General features: G+C 41.1%; 1 protein-coding gene and 1 long non-coding RNA gene across 4 annotated transcripts; one reads left to right on the top strand and one right to left on the bottom strand.

The window, feature by feature from the left end:
- Positions 1–501: 501 nt before the first annotated feature.
- Positions 502–21,391, top strand: LOC121309002 (RNA-binding motif, single-stranded-interacting protein 2-like). Of its 2 annotated transcripts, XM_041241791.1 has the most exons (13): positions 506–705; positions 7,122–7,180; positions 7,765–7,856; positions 14,315–14,472; positions 15,173–15,252; positions 16,008–16,117; positions 16,886–16,932; positions 17,169–17,262; positions 17,800–17,850; positions 17,972–18,082; positions 18,838–18,918; positions 19,723–19,823; positions 20,564–21,391. In XM_041241791.1, exons 1-12 carry the CDS (start codon positions 566–568, stop codon positions 19,804–19,806), a joined length of 1,107 nt encoding a protein of 368 aa, XP_041097725.1. In that variant the 5' UTR covers positions 506–565; the 3' UTR covers positions 19,807–19,823; positions 20,564–21,391. The 2 variants fall into 2 exon arrangements, with proteins under 2 accessions (XP_041097726.1, XP_041097725.1); XM_041241792.1 differs by lacking the exon at positions 18,838–18,918 and having other exon boundaries at positions 502–705.
- LOC121309003 lies at positions 3,279–11,199 on the bottom strand. 2 transcript variants are annotated; one of them, XR_005948589.1, is made up of 4 exons: positions 8,091–11,199; positions 6,139–6,197; positions 3,781–5,742; positions 3,279–3,501 (listed from the first exon to the last, which is right to left on the bottom strand). It is a non-coding gene; the product is annotated as an uncharacterized LOC121309003 (long non-coding RNA). The 2 variants fall into 2 exon arrangements; XR_005948588.1 differs by having other exon boundaries at positions 3,279–5,742.
- Positions 21,392–25,581: the final 4,190 nt, after the last annotated feature.

Here is a 25,581-nt window from a genome sequence, read left to right on the forward strand (position 1 = left end):
GACTGGACTGTACTGTACTGTGCAGAGCAATATTTCAGTTTGTCTGTGTGGAAATAATTTCTGCAGCTCTCGCCAAATTTCATTATCCCAAGGTTTTTTTTTTTAAATGCTTAGAACTGAATTACATCATTTACTGAAATGGTATATAATTGGAAACTGTTACAATCTCTATAGACATATCGGTTTACTGTGCACCAGATTTATATAAACTGAATATGTACATGTGCTGCAGAGCCTAGCTGTCCTGCACACAGGGCAATGCTGGCGTGGCAAATTAAAAACCACAACAGAACCACAGTTCTCCTAACTTCTGTTATACAGTAAATGACGCACGAGAAATCAGCCACCGTTATTGTTCAATTCCTGTATGTCTTATCCTGTGTACCGATCCTGAGCTCTACGGTTTAATAGCAGTTTCTGGTTCAGCATTTGCGATTTCTAACGAGTTAACGGTACTCGAGATTGAGTGAGTGTCACAGTGCCACTCTCGCGCTCACCCCCTATGTCTCTTTCTCTCTCTCTGTGTGTGTGTCTGCAGCAGATCTATGTGTCCTCCTCCCAGCAGATGGCGCCACCCAGTCCCAGCACGAACAGCAGCAGTAACAGCAGCAGTGGAGGAGGGGAGCAGCTGAGCAAAACCAACCTGTACATCCGCGGGCTGCACCCGGGCACCACCGATCAGGACCTGGTGAAGCTGTGCCAGCCGTGAGTGCCCACGCTAATCCTTTCATTGCCGGCACTGCTGTCAAAAGTAGGCCAGCTATGGCATGTGACCCTTTTGGGCATGCTGGCCTCATATGGGGACATATTATTATAAAAATAAAAAAAACACGCCTGTCTTAATATGGGGTCATCTGGAAGATGTAAATGCATGACGACCTCATGTGAGGATGTCACCCCCTTCCATATATAGCAATGGATGAAAAAGCTGCTTTTATTTCAGTTATTTTCAATACTTCATGCATGAAAGGGTTAAGCCCGTTTAGTCCATATTCAGTGTTTCTTCACCGTTCTTTCCATGCACAATTAAAGCTTATACACAGGTACAATGTTTTAAACGTCTTTTAAAAGGTCGGGTTTCAATGTTGCGGAAAATCAACTGAATTGGGCCTCGACCCTGAAGACCACCTGAATCTATTATTTGGAATGGAGAATGCACAAACTCCTTGGGTGTGAGAATGTGAATCAAAACTCATTTTAACTTTCAAGACCCCTTCTGGTCAAAATGTTTGTCACTTACGTTGAAGACGCTGAGAAAGACAGGCGAAGCGTTTGTCGTTGTGCCAACGCCTCTTTTGCTAAAAAAACGACCTCAGCTTCATTCACCCCTGCCAGTTTTAGACAGTGACAGAGACAGGAAGGACTCTTGGTTGTTATTTTGCACTTCTTTTAAACTCTGACCCTGTGCGAGTAAAACGTCTCAATGCACATTGACTTTGCGCTATTGTTATGCTGTATAGGAAAGACCTTCAACACCCCAGGCACACATTAGCTGCCTATTATTAGTAGCCTGTGCTTTTATTAGGAGCTTTACGGTATATTTAGTGTTTCCCTGAGGCACCAGCACAAATGTTTCCAACATGTGAGCTAAGAGCTATAAATAGGTCTATTGTAGGTCTGTGAAATGTTTGTGTTAGCTAATGAAAATGTCATATACAATACAATAAGTTGTGATGCATAGTTTTGCATGCATAGCAGTTGTGATGCATAGTTCAAACCCAAGTCTTTAAGTCACTTTGGATAAAAAAAAACATCTGCTAAACAAGAAGAAGAGCAGCTCTGATTGGTCAGCCTTGCACTATGCTGGGATAACATCACAGATCTAGTACCGGCAACCTCCTCACTGAAAACCTAGCCATATCAATCCGCCACAGTAGGCAACAACACAGAATAAATGACACAATTCCTGAAGTGAATTTTAGTTTAATCAACATGACAAATGTGAAACCCCGTTTGGCAAAGAGCCTTCAAACACAAAGCAGCCAGGAGGCCAGACAGCACCTCTCAATGAGAGAAAAAAAAACATAAAAAAAGACACCTGGAGATCGACTCTGAGGGACTAGACAAGGTAGAATCTGACAGAAATGAAGCATGCACAAAACGACAAACCATGACTGAGAGTAACACAAATATAGACTTGAAAACTGTCACGATAGAACACCTTAATACAGTTCTATGGCAATGTTATGTCTCCAGAGAGCCATGTGGCATAAGCAGTTACATGGAGCTCAGAGTGGGCTTAAATAGACACTTACATGAACTGCCTCTGAGTCGTAACATTAATATACTGTTAGAACATCATAGTTAATACTTTACTACAGCTGTAAATGGAAAACAAGAACTATTTTAAGAGGGGGGGATGTTATTTCCACATTTGTCTAATTAAAATCACTTTTAAACATATGAAATTAGTCTTATTGTTATTTTTTACATTGTATAATAGGGATAATGCAGTGCAGGTTGTGTGTTGTTGTGAGAGAGCATCACTTCTCGGATCTTGGTTGCATGCACTGTATACAATACAGTGAGCTTCCAGGTGCAAACGTCAAGCAGCATACGTCACGTCTGATCATATCTGTGCTTATGTAACTGTTAAAACCGCAAGCAGACAAGATAGCAGGAAAGAGGCAGCTATAGAAAACCCCTCTGCAATCTATCTTTACAATCAAATAAAAATCCTTCACTAATTTCCACGTTTTTTTGCCTGGTTTCTGGGCTAGGTGGTGTTGTCTTTTAACTCTGCTATAGATTCTTAGTGCATATCTCAGTAGCTACAGCAAGCAGAGGGGTGTAGGGAGGGCTTGTGGCTTCATATCCTTATTTGACCTTTTGAATGTTTAAAATGTTTCAGAGCTCAAAGCCAAGGAATGCCTAGAGGGTGGGTGGGTGGGTGGTGGATGTCCTCCCTATGTACATATAGCCTCTGGAAGGTTTGCCAGCACCCCTATAAGGAGACTGGGAAGAAAATCCCTAGAAATAGTTTGAGCAAACCCCCAGGTCCATCACTGACAACTCTGGTGGAAAAAAACAACAGTTTCACTTTCGAAAAGGCAGCTCAGACTTTCCGAGAAGTTGAGGCTGAAAGCAAAGAGAACATCACAAACAAGAGCCAGAGCCAAAGCAAGAGTAAGCCTCCCCAGCCAGTGATGTAAATCTGATTAACCCGCCCCTGACACACACGCACACACACACACACACACACACACACACACACACACACACACACACACACACACACACACACACACACACACACACACACACACACGCACGCACACACACACACACACACACGCGCACGCACGCTAGCAGTGCACTCCCTCTCTCCCCAACGCTTTCGTTTCAGTACATTTTTCCTAAAACATGATCTTTTTCCATGAGCTTCTCTTTTGCTGGGAGGAACCTCGTCTGAAATGGCAGTCGCTGACGTGCGCTGGGTAACGACTCACTGAAAAGAAACTCTGTTTTCCTTTCGAAATTCGGAGGGCTATCTGCTTCTGTCTGGAAAAAAAAAGGGGAAAATTCTGTTGGTTTCCCTTTGCAAAGCCAGCTGTGACACTGACAAAGACACTAGCTGAAACGTTGCTATACTTTGATCAACCTATACTATATATAGGCCCAGCTGGATTTTTTATTGTTCTTTCCTTGTCTGATCGCATGATACGTTTGGGGTGCGTGTCTAATGAGGGACAAGGCTATAAGTGACAGTAAGACTTTCCAACAACTTCTAAAATATTACTTCTGTACATTTTCAGAAATCTGGGATCTAAATAGTCTTACCTCTCATTAATAGACTTTCCTGACAGTCTCTTGTCATTCACCTCTTGCTTCAATCACAAGATGAAGGAAAAACTAAATAAAGTCAAGCAGAGTTTCAGATAGCGCACTGATTAAGACAATAGCTAACAAGTCCCTTATCATTTCTCAGTAGATAGATTCATTTTCAAGACCTCTTTAGAGTTTTGACACCACCACACTCTAGATTCACTGCCTGTAGAAGGTGTTAGAATCCCCCTTGTATACTACCTGCTCCACAGGGGGTGTGGATCTCCAGTGTGGGGGTGTCAAGGTAAATGGGCTTCACCACAAAACAGAACAACGTACTTCACAGAAAGTTGTTACAACGCCTTTAAGTATTCTTCTGAAGATCCCTTGATTTCGTGACAGCAAGATTACATAATAGCCGTATTCTTTATAGTAAAAGCAGAAATGTTTCGTTTTCTGTCTGAGGAGAGAGAGAGGGGAGGAAAGGTCTAGTGCTGGCGTATGAAACCCTACAGTCAGAGTCAGGCTACAAAACCAGTTCACGTCTGGCTCTGTGCCCCAGAGGGACCACCCAGTCCTGACAGGAAATCCATAAAGACAAGAAAGGCTGGGACACTATCAGCTGGGAAGGACCGGAATTAACCTTAGGAAGGGCGGGGGGCAGGGACACAAGTAGGTCAAAGTATAAAAGTCCCCCCCCCCCCCCCCCCCCAACATCACCTAGCGGAATCTGCAGCGAGAACCAGGTCAAAGGTCCCAGCATTTCCGCATTCCATCTCCAAAGCTTTGCAAGATCCTTCCCGACTCCTTGACACCAAAATAGTTCTCCTCTCCAGTCGCTGCTTTGGCGAAGCTCTCTCTCTCTCTCTCTCTCTCTCTCTCTCTCTTTACCAACAATGGCCTTTATCCATTTTCCACAGGAAGTGCTTACACACAAGCATGAGAACAGGGAATTAGCAAGGCTCTTTCCCTGCTGGCCTCATTCGCTGTGTTGCATACTGCCTCCCTTTCTCTCAAACACACACACACGCGATTGAGAAAGCTGTTTATTACACTTACTTCAGTTCTGGAATAGTTTAATTAACAGTGGGTTTGCTGTAAATTCCCTGTCCTGCTCACACATCGTTTGCTTATTGTTTACTGCATTCCTTCACAGGCTTCCATCACAAAACTTGAAGGACTGTTTTCTGTCTTAGGCCATGTCTAAGTGTTTATAAAACACTTGCCAGGTAGTGCTTTAAGAAATTCGTATAGATGAATTCACCTGCTCTAAAACAGGTGAAAAGGGGTTCTGCAAACTTGATTTAATGCTACCAACATTTGCTTTACAAATTTAAACTCTGGACAACTACGAGAAGATCCTGCAGGAACAACAAAAAGGTATTATCAACTGAAAGTAAGGAATGTGCAAACGCTGGAAATCAAAGCCGGTTGCTCTGGGAGTGAAGCGAGGGCTCTTGGCCCTTTCCTCGTGTGCGCAGCACAGCACATCTTTGATCAGGACAACACTGAACAAACGGGCCATTGTTAGCAACCAGGTCAACATCCTGCATGTCAAGTCAACGGCCTGCCATGCTTTCTGCTCTCATACTGGCTGGAATGACGTTTGATAGGCTGTGAAGCTCGTGCCAGTGGGAGGGGGTGGGGGGTGTTCCACGGGTTTTGGGGAAACCAGAGACAGGAGGCCAGAGAATCAATCCTTAAAATGGATCTTTTCTACACCCTTAATCAAAGTACCTGTTTTTTTTTTTTTTTCAATTGTGCTAGACCATACTCAGGCAGCAGGGTGGCGTGGTGGTTAGCGCTGCTGCCTCACAGCACCAGGGTCATGGGTTCAAATCCAGGTTTTCTCCAGGTACTCCAGTTTCCTCCCACAGTCCAAAGACATGCTGTTCAGGTTGATTGGCAGCTCTAAATTGCTGTGTGTGATGGACTGGTGTGTGGTCCAGTGTCTGCTGGGTTTGGCTTGCTGTGACCCTGTAAAAGGATTAAGGGGGGGTGGGGGGGTACAGGTAAGGCCCCATGCAAACAAATACCTTTAACTCATTTTTATATCCATATTGGACAAATTTAACAAATGTTCCTGTCTAAGAACACTGATAAACTAAAAAAAAATAAGAAAACTAAGCAAAGATGGTTATTTAAAATCCACCACACGCACACCAAACTAAACTGCCATTTCAAACCTACAAAAACAACCAGTAGCGAATCTGTCTAATCAATTCGGGGAAAACAGAAAAAAAGAATCCACTTTCCTGTTAGTTATGACCTTGAAGTTCAAAAGGAAACTTCCAACAAATGTAACAGTACTGATGCCTTATACTTTGAAATGGACATAAAAGGAAATATACACCAATGCAGGTGCTAGCATACCTGGTCAGGTATTTGTGTATGTCTCCACTGTGCAGCACTGTGGAGGTCTGTCTGCGGCACTGAAAAGAATAATGCATGTGTTTGTGTGAGTGCGTGCCATTGAGATGGAGCCAGACTGTCCTCCTCCTTCACCCACGTCTTTCAGTGACTAATAACAGAGAGCTGTGCCATGCCAGCCTGCACAGGGCTGCAGGGGGTGATTGAGTTTCAAGGCACGCGATGACAACTGGGAATTTGGGAATTACACAGGGCTGGGTCTGGAATGATCTGCTCTAACGTACCATTGAATTTTTTTTTTATTCACCAAAGCAGGGATATTTATAAAGTTATCCACCAATGATCCCTAAAACAGATTCATAAATCAAGGAAGTCTTTTTATTTTAATGTGAGTGATAAACAGCTTTCCTGCCCTTGTTATTCTTTCCTCTAGATGTTTTATGTTCTTTTCACTTGCCCATTTTTGGAAAATCATGACTTAGTAGTAGATGAAGTTCATGGTGATGGTTTTCATTTCGTTGAAATTTTTACAGTTGCAGGAATGCAGTTTTCCATCCCCCTATAGAATTAACTTCATAAAGTCGAATGAAACCTGCTGAATAATGTTACGTTAACATATGGAATTGCACATCGCTTTGTAGTTTTCCATATACTTAACTCAAAACTGACAAGCTGAAAAATGTGGCATTTCGAAATACTGTACTACTTTTATGGTTTCTGGTAGAATTTTGCGATATCATTTTGTAGTTTTTGTGATTATATGATGTTAAAAAAAAAGATCAAAATGATGTTTGTATAATTTTTTTTTTCTCTAGAGCTCTGTGTTTTTTGCAAGTACAGAATAGCACGAAACAAAACGAAATGCAAATCTAATTTGTGAAAAATAGAACGAAAAATTCAAAAAAAAAAAAAAAAAAAAAAAAAAAAAAAACAATGTCCATTTAAAACCATTAGCTTAAGCATCTCTCTCTATCTCTGTTTGGCAGATATGGAAAAATCGTTTCTACAAAGGCCATCCTGGATAAGACTACCAACAAATGCAAAGGTAAGTTCCAGCTCCTTAAAGGCATTTAAAAATAAATACAACCATAAATAAACTAAGTCAAGCAGACAAATGTTTTAGCTAGTACTTTGATAAAAAAAAAAAAAAACTTTTTAAAATCTGCTTACATAGGAAAGGAAGGTGAGCGAATGCTGGTTTCAGAGAGGCATATTCTCTCCCAATGACTCCTGAAAATTCCCCAGGCTGGAGTTACAATTCATTTATATCAGGGGTATCCAAAGTTGGCTCTTCCATTCCTGGTCTTTGTTCCAACCTTGTCGGACCAATTAAACTGCCACCCAGACCCTGAAGTAGTTCATGAAGTCATGTAAAACCTGGAGTGGATCAGCCCTCTAGGATCGTGATTGGCCACCCGTGATTTGCATGAATGCTGCTGTTAGGTGCTTGGGGGTTATTTTGAATGTTACACATGTTGCCTTGATGTCACCTTCCATTTGAAGCGGATGGGTAACATTTCTGTGGTCTCTCTCTCTCTCTCTCTCTCTCTCTCTCTCTCTCTCTCTCTCTCTCTCTCTCTCTCTCTCTCTCTCTCTCTCTCTCTCTGCGAATGCCTTGTACCCTCGCAGGTTATGGGTTTGTGGATTTCGACAGCCCTGCAGCTGCCCAGAAAGCTGTGGCTGCTTTGAAATCCAGTGGAGTTCAGGCTCAGATGGCCAAGGTAATCTTTAAGGTTGTATTGTTTTTGTTTTTACAAAAAAAAAAAAAAACGCTTTCACTAACACAGATTCTAACAGCTCTCCGATTTTAAGTCAGCTTTGAACTGGTCTTAAATTGATGAAGGTTGTAACTTGGGGATCGTTTCCAGATATTAAAAATTAGCTACAAGAACAATACTGTGATTGTTTCAGTGTTGCAAAACCTGTATTTTTTTTTTTTTTTTTTTTTTACCCACCTGAGCTAGCGAAATTCTGCACTCCCTGTGAAGTGATGACGCAAGTCCCTGTGAAAATACCTCTGTTTTCGGAGTGCTAAGTTACCTTCTGTTAGCAGCATTAGCTCCACAAGGCTTGAAACTTGGACTACCCCTGCACTCAATCCAGGGCTTCGGAACTTCCCTTATTGCAATGACCCGGGGCCAGGAGTTTGAAACTCTAGTCCCTGGTAAATCTGCCTGCATATTCCAATCTGAAGTATAAAATACAAGCAAAGAGAAAAAAAAAAAACAGATTATCAGAATAAAGGGGGGGGGCAGTGAATTAAAACATATTTTAAAACCTTTCTTAGCTCCACATTGAAGTGCAGAATGCAAGACGATAGGTACCCCTTAATGCAATCACACTTCTGTTACGGTCACACGCTGCCCACAGGGTTGATGGGGGATCTTGCGGCTTCATTGCAGCAGTGGCTTTATTGCTAGCTTGCAGGTTTATTGTGTCGCGATGAAGACATAGAGAGCAGACAGCCTGACTCTCTCCATCACCCTGTTAACTGCCCAGCGTCTTTGTGTGGGTGTCTGTCGCCCCCGTGAAAGGGATTCTTGTAGTCCTATTAAAGCGATCCTCTGATCTCATTCAGCCAGCCCCATTGAGGCAGCCCTGGGAGCGTGCTACACTGCCTGCTGCAAAAGAGCCCAGGACAATACGTGACACTGTGTCCAGCACTGGGAACTCATTTAGTGTCTGTGAGATACAGTCTCAGAGCCCCGCCTCTCCCTGCCCCCATTGCAAAACTCCAGTCTGCTCACTTGTGTAACCATTCCTTCACACCATTCGCAGGACAATGCTGGAACTTTATGTTCGTTTGCTAGAGGGTTTAACCCCTTAAGCGCCTGCCTGACTGCCTTTTTTTTCTGTTCTGTCTATACAATGGCAATAAATAGTTTTAAGATGTCATTAGGTAAGGTGTTAGTGTCATGGTGAAGTATGTTTCAAAATTTTACAGCGTGTGGAATAACTGTATACAGATGGATGGTTGTGCAGACAGCGCGACATCTGCATTTATCCCCACAGTCTGATACCAGGGATAAAACTCTGGTTGCATAGCAGTTTCATCCATTCCAGGTTTTAGGATAGTCCCAATGCTGAATAAACAAAACAGGTAGATTAAACTAAACCTGCACATGCAAAGGAATGTTTGTTCAGGTGGTGTTTGCAGGCAGTGACATTTAACATCACCTGCTAAATGCCAGAGTGTGACGTGCTGTGGGTCCCATACCTGTTACCACCCCTTGCTGCTTCACCTTCACAGCACCCTAGAGCATTGACAGTAATGCTGTTATCAAGACATCTGCATAACAGTTTAACATGTTTCACATTTCCAACACAAAAGAAGCTAAGAACAGAATGTCAGCAGCCAGTGTTATGTGTCACACAGTAAAAATCTAGTCCAGCTCCTCTCCAAACTGGTGTTCTGTATAATCCAGCATCATTTTGGGGTCCCAACTAAATCCCTATTGATATCAATGGTGTGATCCCCACTACAATCCAGAACCTGTCTAATCTGGGGTCTGATTTTAAAGTCTTGTCCTGCTTAAAATCGATATAAAACTTTGCAGTCAAGCAGAGTTGTGTGGCTTTTTTTTTCTATAAATCGCATGGAAATCATTAAAATGAATTGCTGAGTATACCTGGACAGCACTTCTGCTGTGTGTACTATAATAAGTTTTGCAAAGCATTCAGATAGTTTCTTAATGATATATTGGGGTACAGTATTATATTTTGCATTACCGCTGTAATCCAGCACACTGTATAATCCGGCACAATTCTCTGGTCCCTGTCGATGCTGGATTAGACAGGTTTTACTGTATAGCTTGCTCTGAAACAGATTAATGAACTGTTTGCATTTCTGTGTAGTCAGACTTACTCACCTCCCTGAGTAGATAATTGCCCCCTCTTCAAATATCCGCTAAAGAAGATAACGAGCAATCCATCACACCAACGCAGTGCTCTCCGTTTACGATCCTCGCAGAATGCCTGACTGGGGCATTCTGTCGTCTGATATCGTCCGAAAGATCTATTCTTCACCCCCTTATCCGTTCCCAAAGTCTCCCGAGGTTATGTTTTTTGTCGGGGTTGCATTGTTTGCGAGTGAGACTTCTCTAATTGTTCACCTGGTGTATGTGTGAGATGCGAGTGTGTGTGCGTGTGTCTGCATGCAGCCTGGTGTGCCAACACTTATATATAACAAAGATCGCATTATAGTTATATAACAAAGATCACAGTATAGTTAATGGCTGTAGTTACACACCCTACAGTAAGTATGGCACATACTAGTTTTTAAAGGAAGCAGGACTGTACTTCTTATCAAATACATTATAGAGAGAGAGAGAGAGAGAGAGAGAGAGAGAGAGAGAGAGAGAGAGAGAGAGAGAGAGAGAGAGATTGTAGATTGATGCAGATAATATAGATCAGAGCTCTCCAGCTTTTTTTTTTGCTAAAAGAGACGTACAAAAATATATATATCCTTAACAAAAACAGTTACTAAATAACTAAAAAGCTGACTAAATACAGGCAGCTACACAGAAATGGTTCAGTAGTTTTCTGCTCATTCATTTCGTCGCACTTTGTACTTGTTTCTACCCAAGACTAGACTGTTCTTGCAGTTTTTTTTTTTTTTAAAGTAAAAGCCTTAAATGGGATACCTCAGAAGAGCCATATATGGACAGCCCTGCTCTAGATAATTCATGTAGCTGCAGACTTTGTAAAGATGGGGTTGATTGTTAACACGTGCACTGGATAACAATGCTGACTTAAAAACAAATATTTAGAGCCTGTCTGAAACAAAGCCCTGAACCACTGGGGTTAGCGGCTGCTATTGAACTGTTATAATCACTCAGCCTGGGTGAGACGGGGTCAGCTGGACATATTGTCCTGAGGAAATGCTTACTAGGGACAAAAGCTATAGGCTGTGTGTGTGTCCTGCCAGAAGAGCACTTTTGTGTTGAGCTGTTTTTATGTTGTAGTCCAGAGGGCAGGGGTCAGATTAAGACGCAGGGGTTTGCTTAACACATGAGAGAGAGAGAGAGAGAGAGAGAGAGAGAGAGAGAGAGAGAGAGAGAGAGAGAGAGAGAGAGAGAGAGAGAGAGAGAGAGAGAGAGAGAGAGAGAGAGAGAGAGACGCACAAACATGTACATGCACACACACACACACACACACACATGCCTTTCTTTGCAGTTTTTTAGAAGTTGAGAAATGAAAGTGAGGAAACAGTGTCCACAGGGAACAGGGTCAAGCCAAGTACAGTCAATACTCCTTCCCTCTCCCTCTCCCTCCTCGCTCTGATTAGTTGCTAACTCCTCCCCCGGTTTCCTGCTCTGCTTCTTGGAAATTGCACAAGGATTCTTGTCGCTGTGGCAGAGTGCAGCACCAGCAGTTTGTTTGCTTTACATGCAGTGGACTGGGTTCAGATCAGTGGTCTGTTCCGAGCACTGATAGTGACAGCTAGTTGCATGGCAGTAAAAATGCTTTGTCTAGTTGGTCTGGTTTTCATACTTCTGCATTTCAGCAGAGGTGAGTAAGAGCCGTTTGAATCGAAGCAGCTTATTTCAGCTTCCTTTTTAATTACAAAATGAAATTTAAGGTTTAATTTTTTTTTAAATTATTTAAACCCTTTGTGTAGACCCCCATAAACATATATATGTATAGTAAAATTAATCTCATAACCATTATTGTATGGTATTGTATGGGTTTCATATAAATGCACAGCCCTATTGTTTAACAGTGATGGATACATTCCATCGCTGTTAAAAAAAGCTGTTTATTTTCATCTAGCCGACACACCTACAAATCTATGAATTACCTTCCTGTTTTCAACGACGACCCTGACTTGTTTTATCCAGTGCAGAAGGAATGTAGACCAAGCTTATCCCACACAGCGTACAGCGCTCTGCTGCTGAGGTTCGTTATATATTACATTGCGAGTTTTTTACACAGACGAACTCTGGTTTTAAGGGTCTGTTTTTGCACTTCACATCTGAAGCTTTGGATGTAATACAGGCAGGTCTGTTTAAATGATCGACGCTGTGGTGGATCCATATACTATATAAACTGTTATCCCAGCAGCCTAATCTCTACTGCCCTCAGCATGCTTGATGCAGAGCACACGAAATAGAACCACTAGATACTGAGATAAAGCATTATTGCCACAAAGAAGCCCGAGGCCTGGCACACAATGAGCTGTAAAGAGGCTGGTCGTGTATCCGACCCCTACAAGCGCGTCACATCACTGCATTAACGGTCCTTTAAAACAGAAGGACTCCAGGGAGCCTCCCTGTCCGGCAGCGGCAGCCCCAGGTTCAAGCCACTCTCTCTGGGCTCCGGTGACCTCTGCTTGCCCTGCTGATAAAAGCGGCTCTTTAGATCCGGTGCGGGACACGGCTGGGCTGCAGGCACTTCCCTGCTGTGCCAGGGTGGGGTCGCATTGCAGCAGTCCAATCCCACATGGAGATCAGCAGGGGTGCTGGTGCACTGCAGGTCAGTCTGGACTAATTGGTTCAGATTAGTGAAGTCCTGTGCTGTGTTTATACAGCAGTGTGCAAATATATCAGAACAGCTCCATTGCTTCTGTAGTTTTCATTTGTTTACATAGGAAATCACGGCACTGTAACTGGAAATCATGTAAAAATTGTCAAAATAGGCAAAGTAGTGATTGTCTAACTTAATTGATTACTTTTATACTTGTAATTAGTTTAAAATAGTAAAAGAAAATGAATCCATAGCTACAATTGGTAAAATGCACAAGACTTTTTAGAAATTGTAGAATATGCCAAATTAAAGCACAAAGTGGTCTATTTATAGTTATCCTTTTTTGTCTTTAAATAAGCTAGAATAAAAGGATATGCAGCATCATTTAGTGTTCGACACGAGGACAGTCCCAGCTGAAGTTTAACAATGTTCAGACATCATGTAATTCAGCTGTGCTACTGCAATGCTTCTCTGTGACGGGAACAACAAACCATCCTGATTTCTGCTTTCTAGTTGGCAGCTGATACTGGTTATTAGATGGGTTACGATATACAAATAGTCCTGACCGCTGCTCTTCAAGAGTAAAAGGACATGTAAAAGAACCATTGTCCTGTTTAGATTGTGGGTCTGATATACCGCACTGTGCAAATGTATTGGAGCACCTCAAGCCATCGATCTCCTTCACACACCCACCTGGATGGAAACCTGTGGGGGGGGGGGGGGGGGGGGGGGGGGGTACTCCAGTGTGGAAATGTTAGATATTTTCAAAGTGTTTACTCCAGGCTTTAATTAACTCTTATTTCTTTAAAGGAGAAAATTTTACGTGCTTGATATAAAACTGATAAGCAGAGCGCTTCGATTTGTATAAAAACCACATGGAGTGTAGAACTTCGGTTGTTTGGCTGTAGTTTTATAAAACCTGCAGCTTTTTTAAATTACAGACTGGAGTAAACGCTTTGAAAATGTAGCCCTTTGTGCTTTAATTGGTCATCTAAAAAAAGCATTTTACCATTTTAGGCTGTGTGTTCCTTTTATGTTGCTGTTTTAATTGCATGTGTGGCCTGTTAAAGTCACCAGTTAATTAGACAATCGCTAATTTGCCTGTGTGTTCCCAGATTCTCAGTTCCAGTGGTTTGATTTCATATGCACAAAAACTACAGAAGCAATGGGGTGTTCTAATACAGAAGCAATGGAATGTTCTGATACAGAAGCAATTGGGTGTTCTGATACAGAAGCAATGGGGTGCTCTGATACAGAAGCAATGGGGTGTTCTGATACAGAAGCAATGGGGTGCTCTGATACAGAAGCAATGGGGTGTTCTGATACAGAAGCAATGGGGTGTTCTGATACAGAAGCAATGGGGTGTTCTGATACAGAAGCAATGGGGTGCTCTGATACAGAAGCAATGGGGTGCTCTGATACAGAAGCAATGGGGTGGGGTGTCTGATACAGAAGCAATGGGGTGCTCTGATACAGAAGCAATGGGGTGTTCTGATACAGAAGCAATGGGGTGCTCTGATACAGAAGCAATGGGGTGTTCTGATACAGAAGCAATGGGGTGCTCTGATACAGAAGCAATGAGGTGTTCTGATACAGAAGCAATGGGGTGCTCTAATGCAGAAGCAATGGGGTGTTCTGATACATGTGAACACTGCTGTAGCTCTACACGGTTGAGCCCGTGTTTCTCACTGTGCTGTGTCTCCCGTTCCCTTAGCAACAGGAGCAGGACCCCACTAACCTGTACATCTCTAACCTGCCCGTGTCGATGGACGAGCAGGAGCTGGAGGGCATGCTGAAGCCCTTCGGACAGGTCATCTCCACCCGCATCCTGCGCGATGCCAACGGGACCAGCCGTGGAGTGGGCTTCGCCAGGTAAGGAGGGCGCTGCCCGGGACCACAGCAGGCTCCCCACTGGAGCCTGTCCGATTAAAGGCAAGCAGGGGCAGCTTTTAATGCTCCGCTCTTTAAGCAACTCTTTTTGAAGGAGACAAAACATCTGTTCATGTAACAGAACTAGAACCCTACGTTATATATTTCAGTTCACTTTAGCGGTCTGTTTATGATGTGATTATGATGAATTGTTATACAGAAAGTAAATTCATCAGTTCATTATATTATACAACAATCATTGATATAGTCACTTGTGTTGGAGTCGATTTAACACAACGTAAGGTTGTATCTCATTGATTCGGTCTTTTGGCTACTCCCTTATTCCTGTTCAAATTAAAACAATATGTATCCTAGAAGTTCCAAATCCTGAGAAGGCTTTAGGGATTTCTTTGGAAACTCTTAGACGCAATTTCTCAGAATCCCATCACTGCTTCTCCTATGACTCTTCATGGAAAGTACAGACGCTGCGGGGCAAAAATCTTCAAAGAGCAATCTGTAAATATACATCTACAGTAATGTGTGCTGCTTTCAAAACTGAACTGTGCCTGTCTCTGAACGGGGAGGCACCAATAACTGAATGCAACGTCGCCCTCTTGTGACTAGATATGGTATTACACCACCGCGCTACCACAGACCAAAGGCTGCTATTGTCATTTTAAATACCTCTTTTTTTAAATTTCAGGATGGAGTCGACAGAAAAGTGCGAAGCCATCATCCAGCATTTTAACGGAAAATACATAAAGACACCACCGGGGGTACCAGGCAAGTCAAAAACGACTGAAATGCAAATGGTCCTTCATTTCGTTAAGTGGGAAGCATAATGCGGAGGTTGTAGAAATGAGGCAGTCTTTTTGCATGTAGAGAAGTACAAGTGTTAAACTTGTTGTATTCTGTCTAATATGCAGGCCAATACAGGTGATAGGCTTAGTAGCAAATACAAGGTATAGTCCAGGCTGTTTGCTATTCAGTATCTCTTTGCATACTTAATTAAATGCTTGTTGCTGTGCTTTATAATGATATAGGGTTTCCTCTGATGGCTTTTGTGATTGGTTACAAACACCCCCAATATGTTAAACATTTAACCCCTTAATGTACACAAGGAACTGAGCACTTGTTGTTCAAATGGTTTCTTCTTAAAACACGTTTGAGGGGGACTCAGGCATCACAAAGAGGAAACTGACCATTTGCATGACCAGATCCAACCCGTCAGTAAATTAGAATCCCCTGTTTCGCGCACCTCGTTGCAAAAATAGGAAAGTTAGCATCGTTTTATTTGTGGGACACATGCGTCCCCGTGTACCTTGAAGGGTTATACGCGTTTCGTACTTAATTAATCCTAAACTAACGCCTCTATTGTGTCCCGCAACAGCAGCTTAGGTATTGTCTGAGTACTTAAAAAATATAGGCTCTCGGGTTGAGTCTCGGAGAACGTAAACAAACAGAGGGCCTGCAGCCCCAGGCTTTCCTACACTGCCTATCCATGACCCTCACTCTGCCCTTCTCCCCACCCCACTTAGTTCCCTCGGAACCCTTGTTGTGTAAGTTTGCCGACGGAGGGCAGAAGAAGCGACAGAATCAAGGAAAGTATCTCCAGAACGGGAGGGCCTGGTCCAGGGACGGGGAGACGGTAAGACTGGCAGGGTTTAGAGATGCACAGCCCATTAATCAATTCATTTGTGATCCTCAGTGAAACATTCAGTCACCAGTCAATCCCTGTGTGGAGCCTCCAGCATCGCGTACACGTTAGATTGCATTATGTTACATTACATTATGGTATATTATTAGCACATGCATGTTTTAAGTTGTACGTATAGGAAGGCTTTCACCAGCATATAATAATAAAGTTGCATGTATTTTTCATGTATTACTATATATAATAATATTCCTATGCCTGTTTGTATTTCAAGCCTTTTGTGAAGAGGCTATGCATTTATTTTTGTTTCTGTTTATAGCAGTGTTCAATGCATTGGTTATTGTCTATCTGATATTCCATTGGGAAAGTGATTGCACTTCAAGCAGGGGTTGATATAAAACTGAACTCCCTTATAAAACGAGTCACTCTTAAATAAGAAGGCTTCTGTCTTAGTCAGCAGCAACGAGTTGTAGGCACAGCCGCTGTCTGTCAACCTTTTCACTGTTCTAATGCAAGTTCTGTTCTTTGAATGACGTTTGTACAGGAGAAGGGAGGGTCTGATCTCTGAGAGATCTTTCTCAGTTTTCACTTCTCACGTGAACAACCTTTGTGATCTTATATACAGCTGATCCTATTTAAAGGTATCGCCAATAATTAGAAAAGATGGAGCGTATTCCTGTTTTGTCATATATGCAGCAGTAACACGTATGCAGTATTTTCACTGGCTGCTTCAGTAGCTAATCACTGCTGTTCTCTTTGCAGGGAGGAATGACACTAACGTACGACCCAACTACAGCCTTACCAAACGGGTAAGACTTGGAAAACACACTCACTGGGCTAATTCCAAATGCTTTCGTCCATCTGCATGAAAACGGAATGGAATAGATAAACCCGCACCATGCAGCACACACTTTTGTTTAAACGGGATGCCGCTCGCACGGCGGATTGACGCTGTTATGGCAGGTGTTCAGTTAGGTGCAATGCTGACTGTGATGATTCTGAATTCAGAGGGATTAAAAGCTCTCTCTGGCTCTCCATCCTGCAGGTTCTATTCTTCTCCCTACAGTATTGGTCCGAACAGGATGATCGCACAGACCTCCATCTCCCCCTACCTCCACTCACCGGTCTCTTCCTACCAGGTCAGGGCGTTCGGATCAGTTTCGCTTTACAATGGGCTAGTTTTTCAAGTTGCAGAAAGTGGTTGTCACTTCGGAGCTTCCTTTCCAAATCTGGAAAGCGGAGTCTGTCAGTATTTTTAAGTCCAATCTCTTTGGTTTGGCCTTTCACTAGCGAGCAGTTGGAAGCTCCTTTGGATTGCTGTTTATCTCTGCACATGCGTGCACATGAAGGGCATTATATTACTGTATGGTGTGGTTGTATGAGCAAGGAAGAGCAACACTCTCTGAAATCATGGCTTGCAAACAGAGATTTATTTCACTGCTTTGCACGATATTAAAATACTATTTTTTTTCTATTATATTATCACTTAAATTGATGATAAATTAAAATGCAAACAAATATGCTATATATATATAGCAATTTGCTCCCCCTGCAGGATGCACAGTAAAAACTCTAGCCAAACTTCCAAACACTGTAACTTTCTACATTGGTGCATGCTTAATGAAGTGGCTGTCTTCTCATCCTTTATATAACTTTTAATTTGGTCTCCCTCGCAGGTCCACAGCCCCTCCTGGATGCATCACCAGTCATACCTCATGCAGCCTGCTGTGAGTCTCACTGATATTCTAATACTACTAATAATCAGATCGTTCTTGCTGGTGTATTGATTCCTATGCAGGGGATCCCCTTTGATAATGTCTCCCACTCACTGCTGCTTCTCTTCTCCAGGGCACAGTACTGGCTCCCACCATGGATCACACCATGTCCATCCAGCCCACCTCCATGATGGGACCCCTGGCGCAGCAGCTCAGCCACCTCTCGCTGGGCAGCACTGGCACCGTGAGTCACATGACTGGGGGAGCATGCCGCCTTTGGCGATTATTTTAAGCGGCTTTACTCACATGCTGAAGAATGTGCTTGACTAATAGACGTGGCAAGCATAACTATAGAGGAGGCAAGAGTGCGTCTGCCTGTGTCTGTCTCCTCTGAACATACTGCGGTGACTGAGTGCAGAACTGGAATCGGGTGTCTGTCTCCTCTGCCTCCTCTAACGAGCCTCCACTCGTTCACACAGGCCCTGATCTGTGGAAATTCAGTATGTTGACGTAACATTGTTCAGCAGATCTCATTGGACTTTGTGAAGCAAAATTAGTTCATTCTATAGGGTGATGCAAAACCTTTGGTCACAGCGGTCCATCTACATGATGATTCATAATTCACACAGCATTGTTGTTTTCTGTTCCAGTTCAGTGTTGACATCATTGAACAGCCACCTAGTGGCCAAACGGTGCATCACAGCGCGTCTCTGCCATTGACATTTCTCCATTGCGTCTCACCTCCATTGCATAGATCGTCAATCTATCAATATACACACACGTGTATCTAGAGGGTCAAACCTCAGTTTAGAACTACGTGATAAGTGTGTAAATATAAATGTCTTAATGTGTCAATGTTCAATATTTCTGCATTTAAATGTCTGCGTCGAATTATAAATTAGAAGTCATTGTCGCGATTGCTGAACCAGAATCCGGTCAATGGCTAATCCTCACTATGAGAACGCTGATCTAAATCTTCATCTCTGTTCTCCTCTCCAGTACATGCCTGCCACCACGACTATGCAAGGGACCTACATCCCGCAGTACACAACAGTGCCTCCTTCCAGCGTCACAGTCGAGGTAGGGTCTCGCACAAGCATCTCTCTGCAAGGCGTTTACTGTACACTGGGGTGCAACAACAAGAGACGAGGGGCTGGGTTTGAACAGAGCAGGAGTGGCCAACCCTGGTCCTGGAGAGCCACAACCCTGCAGGAGTTTCTTCTTTAAACCATCGATTGTGAAAGACCTGGTGAAAAACCGTTTGTGTTGACCAATTGGTTCCCATTGAGAACTCGGGTGGAACGAAAACTAGAAGACCCTGCAGCTCTCCAGGAGCAGCGCTGGCCAGCCCTGGATTAGAACCTTACAAAATGATTATTCGATTATTCGGATCGCGCACTCCACAGGCGAGGGTCGCTGGTGTGGATCGGGTGTGATTCGACCATTCAGAGTGAAACAAGTGAAGAAGCAGCTGCCTGGCTTTGTGTGGATCGCTGTTCTCCGCAGAGTCTTAAGAAAAGCAGCGATCGCCTCAGATTGTTTTCTTCAGTTGTTTCAGCTTGAATGGTAAATTAGCTCAATTCAAATACGAGATTTGATCACCCTGCGTCATAACACATGCAAATGAAGAATGCAGTTGGATTCAAGTGTTCCTATTTTTTTTCAAGCCGTAAATGCAATGCAGCTAGGCATGGTATCACTGTGGCTTAGCTGGCTGTAGGCTGATTTGAATAGTAGAAACAGTTTTGTCTTGTCCATGATTTTCCTTTAGTAAAATGGTAACTCCTGGATGCTTTGTCTTTGTTGTGAAGTATAGGGAAGCAGGCTGATTGATTGCGATCCTTTCCCAGTGTAATAATTCAGTTACCTGATTTACAATGACAGGAAAGCAGCAATCAGCAACAGTCGCAGGTTGCCATAGAGACGCCTTCTGAACACACTACCTACGCCTACCAGCACAGCAAGTGAACCCAAGCAGAGGACAGGTGAGGAGCTTGTGGGTCTTTAACAGGATCATTAGAGTCTGCGTTTTACAAAGGGCTTGCAGTGGAGCTCTGGAATTGAGATCTGTCTGATGCCGCCACTGACTGAAAGCTGGACCATTGTGTTAATTTAAAGAGGCTGAAGCTGAAATAATAATTATTATTTTCTGACGCCTTTACCCAAGGCGGCTTACAGAGACTAGGGCGTGTGAATTATGCATCAGCTGCAGAGTCACTCAACGTCTCACACGAAAGACGGAGCACAAGGAGGTTAAGTGTCTTGCTCAGGGTCACACAGTGAGTGAGCTGGGATTTGAACCGGGGGCCTCCTGGTTACAAGCCCCTTTCTTTAACCTCTAGACCACACAGCAGGGCTATTCAGAATCTAGATCTGAAACGTGTCATTTGGATAGAAATCTTTTTTAGAACATGATATGTGGTACTACATGAGTTCAAGAAATCTCTGTTTGCACGCCTTGCTTTCAGTTAGTTTTGCACTTCCTGGGCCTTTATCCTGTCTTTAAAATCTTTATCAAAGCATTTAATTGCATCTCAGGGTCCTGAAGATCATCGCTTTCCTGATTTATGGTGTCAAGAGAACCCCTCGATGTAATTATAACCTTATAATTCACGGCAGCCCATCTGTTATTCTAGATATAAGGGAAACTGTTTCTCAGTGTGAAGTAGATTACAGGAAAGCAATCTCATCTGTAATTAACTGGTTTCTTCCATCTTTATTTCAGATTTGTTCAGCAAGCAAATTCAAATAGAAACACAAACAGGAACACAGACTGCCAGCGCTGGGGAAAAAAAAAAGTTTCTTCAGGACAGAACTTGAGAGCAACAGTTTTTTTTTTTTTTTCTTTTGAAAAGAAAACACTTGTGTCGTCGCAGACTTTTCTTAAGTCGAACAACCAAAGTTGGGAGAATTTCTGTGAAGGAGATATCTATTTTAATAACAGGAAAAAAAAAATAGAACGATTTAAAACAACAAAAAAAATAGAAAAAAAAAAAAAAAAAAAAAAAAAAAAACGTTATTTTTGTGCACGTAACATAACAAAATTGTTATTTTTTAAAACGTTCTGGAGATGTCCGGGTTGAGGAAAGGAAATGAGTTAAAATAGTCTTTTTTTTTTTTTGGCTTGGTTTTTCTAAAAAGAAAAAAAGAGTTTTTTGTGTGTAAAAATATGCAATCTGTTTCGTTTTTTTGGTTGTTTTTTTTTTTTTTTTTTTTTGACATTTTATTAGCTGCGTTTAGAGAATTTTGTACAGATTCAAACCGTGTGATCAGTGCATTTGTCCAATTGTGCGATGTTGTAGATTTAATCGTTTTTTTAATTGTTCTTTTTAAAATAAAGAAAAAAAATACAAAAAAAAAAAAAAAAAAAACAACACACACAGTGTAAAGTAACTTCTTTATAATCTGTTCCCATCAAAATGATGTAGGTGTGCCCTACACATTTCAGAGAATACAGTGCAAGCAATAATAGGGCTGGATTATATTAGAAAGGGAATGTTTTAAGGCATTTGAATTTGGTTGGCCACATTTTTGCAATTTCTCCCACTCAAAAGACATAACAAAAGCAAAAGACAATCAAAGTATTTAAATATATGGGGGTGTTGGGGGGGGGGGGGGGGGGGGGGGGGGGGGGGGGCATCGTTTTTTTTTTTTTTTTTTTAAACATGTTATAACATTCACTAATAGATAAGCTGCAGTTTGTGTCAATGCATTCACCACACATACAAGCTTTTGAAAAATGCAGGTTTTCTTTTAGTAGGGAGAAAACTATAATAACAAGCACACATCAATTCCAGAAAGCAGCAGTTATTCAATATTTCAAGAGAAACGCGTTATGATTAATGAACATGGTCAAATAAAAACGCATTTCAGCAATATTTCAGATGAAGATTAATTTGCAGCCTTAATCTGCTCTAAACGGTGTCGCGTCTGATACCGTTGCTTTGCAATGGGAACAGATTTTAAGAGGTGCTTTGAAGCTGTTCAAGTAGGTGTCAAAACGCTAATGTGAATTTGCTTGGTTAAAATGAATTGTCTTAGTCTAGCGAGTAGTTCCGTACGGGGCAGTAGAATTGCTAAGAATTAATGAATAAAGTAAACACTTGGACTGGCTTGTTTTGGTCCATCAACGCTTTTGTCTTTGAGGTTAGGGGATTAAAAGTGTGTGTGTGTGGGGGGGGGGGGTCGTTTTTAGATTTCGCTTCACAATGCTGCTGATTTTTTCTTATATCTGTTTTTTTTTTTTTTTTTTTTTTTAAAGAGAGAATTAAGAAATTTTCTTTGACTTTGGCTTTTAATTCACTTGAACCATTTTTTTTTTTTTCCTTGTAGACGCGGTTTCTTTTAAAAAGTAGTTTTAGAGATTTTATAGGAACGCAATTGTAGAAATGTTTTAGGATTCAGTCTTTTCCTTTTCAGATTTGTAGGACTGTTTCGATTTCAGTCTGTGAGTTTGCGTGCGGCGAATGCAAGCAGTCCGGTGAAGTTCTGTATTTCTGTTTTTTACTGACAAACGTTTTTGGGTTTTTTTGGTTTTGTTTTTTTTTTTTTTTTTTTTTTTGCTTTTTTAAGAATTTTTATTAATGTTGATATTCATTGTTTAAATCATATCGTTACAAAAGGCCACCAATGTTGCGGGGTTGTTTGCAATTCCATCTGTAAAAACAAATTTGAAAACCACCTACATTTTTCAGCATGTCTATATTAGGGCTGTCAATTAATGTTAATTAACGCGTACAATTTTTTGGGCGATCCATTTTTTTTAAAATGCACATTAAGCACACTCCTGTCTTGTCCCTTAGCAAACAGTAATTCATTTCCAGCAGCACCATTTCAGTGCATGCCAGGACTTACTGACTGCAGTCATTGTTTGAATATAAAATTAGTCACGGAACTGCATTGTGCAGCAAAGCACTCAAACTGAAGGACTTGTGAATGGGAAGCTGTTTTCTTTCTGACGGTGCATTGGTTAGAAAGTGGGTTACTTGTATCTGTTGTGGAAGTGAGTTTCCAGTATCGCAGAAGTTCATCTAGTCTGCTGCACCACCTGCGTGATAAACATGCTTCCACTGCTCCCAGTTACACCTAGTAGTTGTTCTGTTATAGTCAACAATACAACAACACATGCAACCTGTCAGTTTCCACAGAGCACTCTCTGAGAAATTCAGGATCGCTGCAAACCCATGAATCAAGCTCAGTATGATACTATAACCAGTGCTGATGGATAGCTTCCCACTGCAGCCCTGCTAACATTGCAGCTCTGTTTCACTTCAATAACCACATTTATTTTTCAAACAATATCATTTACAGTTATGGAGGATGTAGCCATTACTCAGTAAATGTTTTGTTTTATTTAGGAAATTTCGTTATTAATAAAAGAGAATTTAAAATTATTATTATTATTATTATTATTATTATTATTATTATTATTATTATTATTATTTATTATTATTTAAATGACAATGAAAAACATCAGTTTTATGAGTCAAGGACACTGTAAAGGAAACCAATAATTGTAAATGCAGTAAGGTGAGTAATGAAGTGACTCCATTGTGATTCTGCAGTTGCTTCAAACATTTTAACAGTAAATGCTGGATTGTAAATAAATATAGAACTATAAAGAGAATCCAGAAATAGGAAAACAGGGTTTTTATGCTGGGTTGTTTTTTGGATAATAATAATAATAATAATAATAATAATAATAATAATAATAATAATAATAATAATAATAATAATTTAAATGAGATGGATGCAGTAATTGTATCAATTAAATGTGCGATTAAAACCAAGATTAACTGAGATTAATTTTTTTAATCTCAAAATTAACTGAGATTCATTTTTTTTAATCTCAAAATTAACTTTTTTTTTTTTTTTTTTTTTTTTAAATCTCAAGATTAATCGGGATTCATTTTTTAATCGCTTGACAGCCCTGTTATAAATATTTATCAGTTAACCTTAGAATTGACGTTTTGTACGTTTAGCTTTTATTCTTGAGAAACCAAAAAATAAATAAATAAATCGGGATGTTATTTTTTTACTAATATTATTTTTATTAATCAATTGTCCTGCTCATAACTGTATTCACGTGTACCAAGTTCAACAGCGCCATCTGAAACCAGGGGGCAAGCTTCACCAAGCACTGCCAGCACAAAGCAATATTTTAAGATATAATGATGAAGTTTATAGTAGAAATCCACTCACTAAACATACAGGAGATATATATATATATATATAATATAATATATATATATATATATATATATATATATATATATATATATATATATATATATAGTGTTACTGTTACCTGGAAGGACTTTGTGCAACTAGCCCCGTGTTTTCATATAATCTACATGTGCAAGGTCTTTGAAATAAAGGAGAAATTAGTTATTTGTTAGAGGTTTTGGGCTGTAGAATTTTGCACCTAAAAAAAAAAAATCTTACAAAAAAAAAATCCCCACACGTTGCAAATGAATTCTCAGTCAGTGACCGGAGCATAAAGCGCTAGGCGGAGTTCGCAAGGCTTTCTGCGATGCTATATAAACCGTAATATAATAATTGAAAAGTCGTGAAATGCTATCGCATTCATAGGCAATGCGCATACTGTATGCAGATACGGGAAGTGACGCAGAAACATGCAAATTAAAAAATAAATTAATTAATAAATCCAAGAGCTAAATCCAGAATCATAATTCCAGCCCCAGCCTGTGTTCATTATCACGACTGTGTAGTTTTATAGAGGGTGCTGAGCGCTTGACTGGCCTTCATTCTTCCTCTAGTCTTCTATTTGACAGGGTGTTCAAATCTACTTCCAGTTAGAGATTTTTGTTTTTCATTATTTTTCCGTCCAGCATTTTCGGTGTTTATTTATTTTTTTCCCCCTAATGATGTTACAACTCCATATAATCTATTAATAGTGGGGCTGGATCCACATGGGATCTAGAAATTGCATATACAAAAATAAATAAATAAATACATTGAAAATTCCATTTTTTTTTTTTTTTTTTTTTTTTTTTTTTTTTTCCAGGCTCACTACTCTGGTACAGATCGGTTGTTTTTAAACTAGTCGTGTTTGAAAACTACTGCTCTGTGCTTCAAATACAGTGCAGTGCAACACGGACTGCAAACGCAGATACAGCCCGTTTTTTTGTTTTGTTTGTGTGTTACCAAAGACTCAGAAGCCATTCACCAGTCAGAAAGCTTTATCTTCAACGTTGATAACAGCTGGACCACCTGTCAATTTTGAGACGCTTTTGTGATTTGTTTTGATTTTGTACAGATGTACATATTACCTTTACAGGTTCTCCGTGATGCACCCATGAAGGACAGAGTGTGTTTGTTGTATCTTGATCAAAGTTTGTATCAGCCACTACGTAAAGTTTGAGATAACATATATTAAAAAACGGTTTTGAAACTATGAAATTGCAGCTGTAGAGTGCTTAGTACGGGGCTGTTCCAGCGAGCGCCCTCCCCTCCCTCCGCAGACAGCAGCTTCATTCGGGATTCCGGCTGGAGGGTGGTTTGCAAATCGTTCTCGGTGCACTGCAAAGCTCAAAAAAGGCTATTAATAAAAAAAAAAAAAAAAAAAAAAAAAAACGAGGCACATTCAGCAGTCTTTGGATTTCAAGTGTCACCGTTGCGTTGAACCCCTGACCATTATAAAAACACGCAAGGATTTAGTGTTACTGTATGTCAGTGGGAGCGGTTCAAAAAGCGTGTTGAACGGTTCGGTTTGTCAAAGTC

Source organism: Polyodon spathula, unplaced genomic scaffold (assembly GCF_017654505.1).
Source record: "Polyodon spathula isolate WHYD16114869_AA unplaced genomic scaffold, ASM1765450v1 scaffolds_825, whole genome shotgun sequence".
Classification (NCBI taxonomy): Eukaryota; Metazoa; Chordata; class Actinopteri; order Acipenseriformes; family Polyodontidae; genus Polyodon; species Polyodon spathula.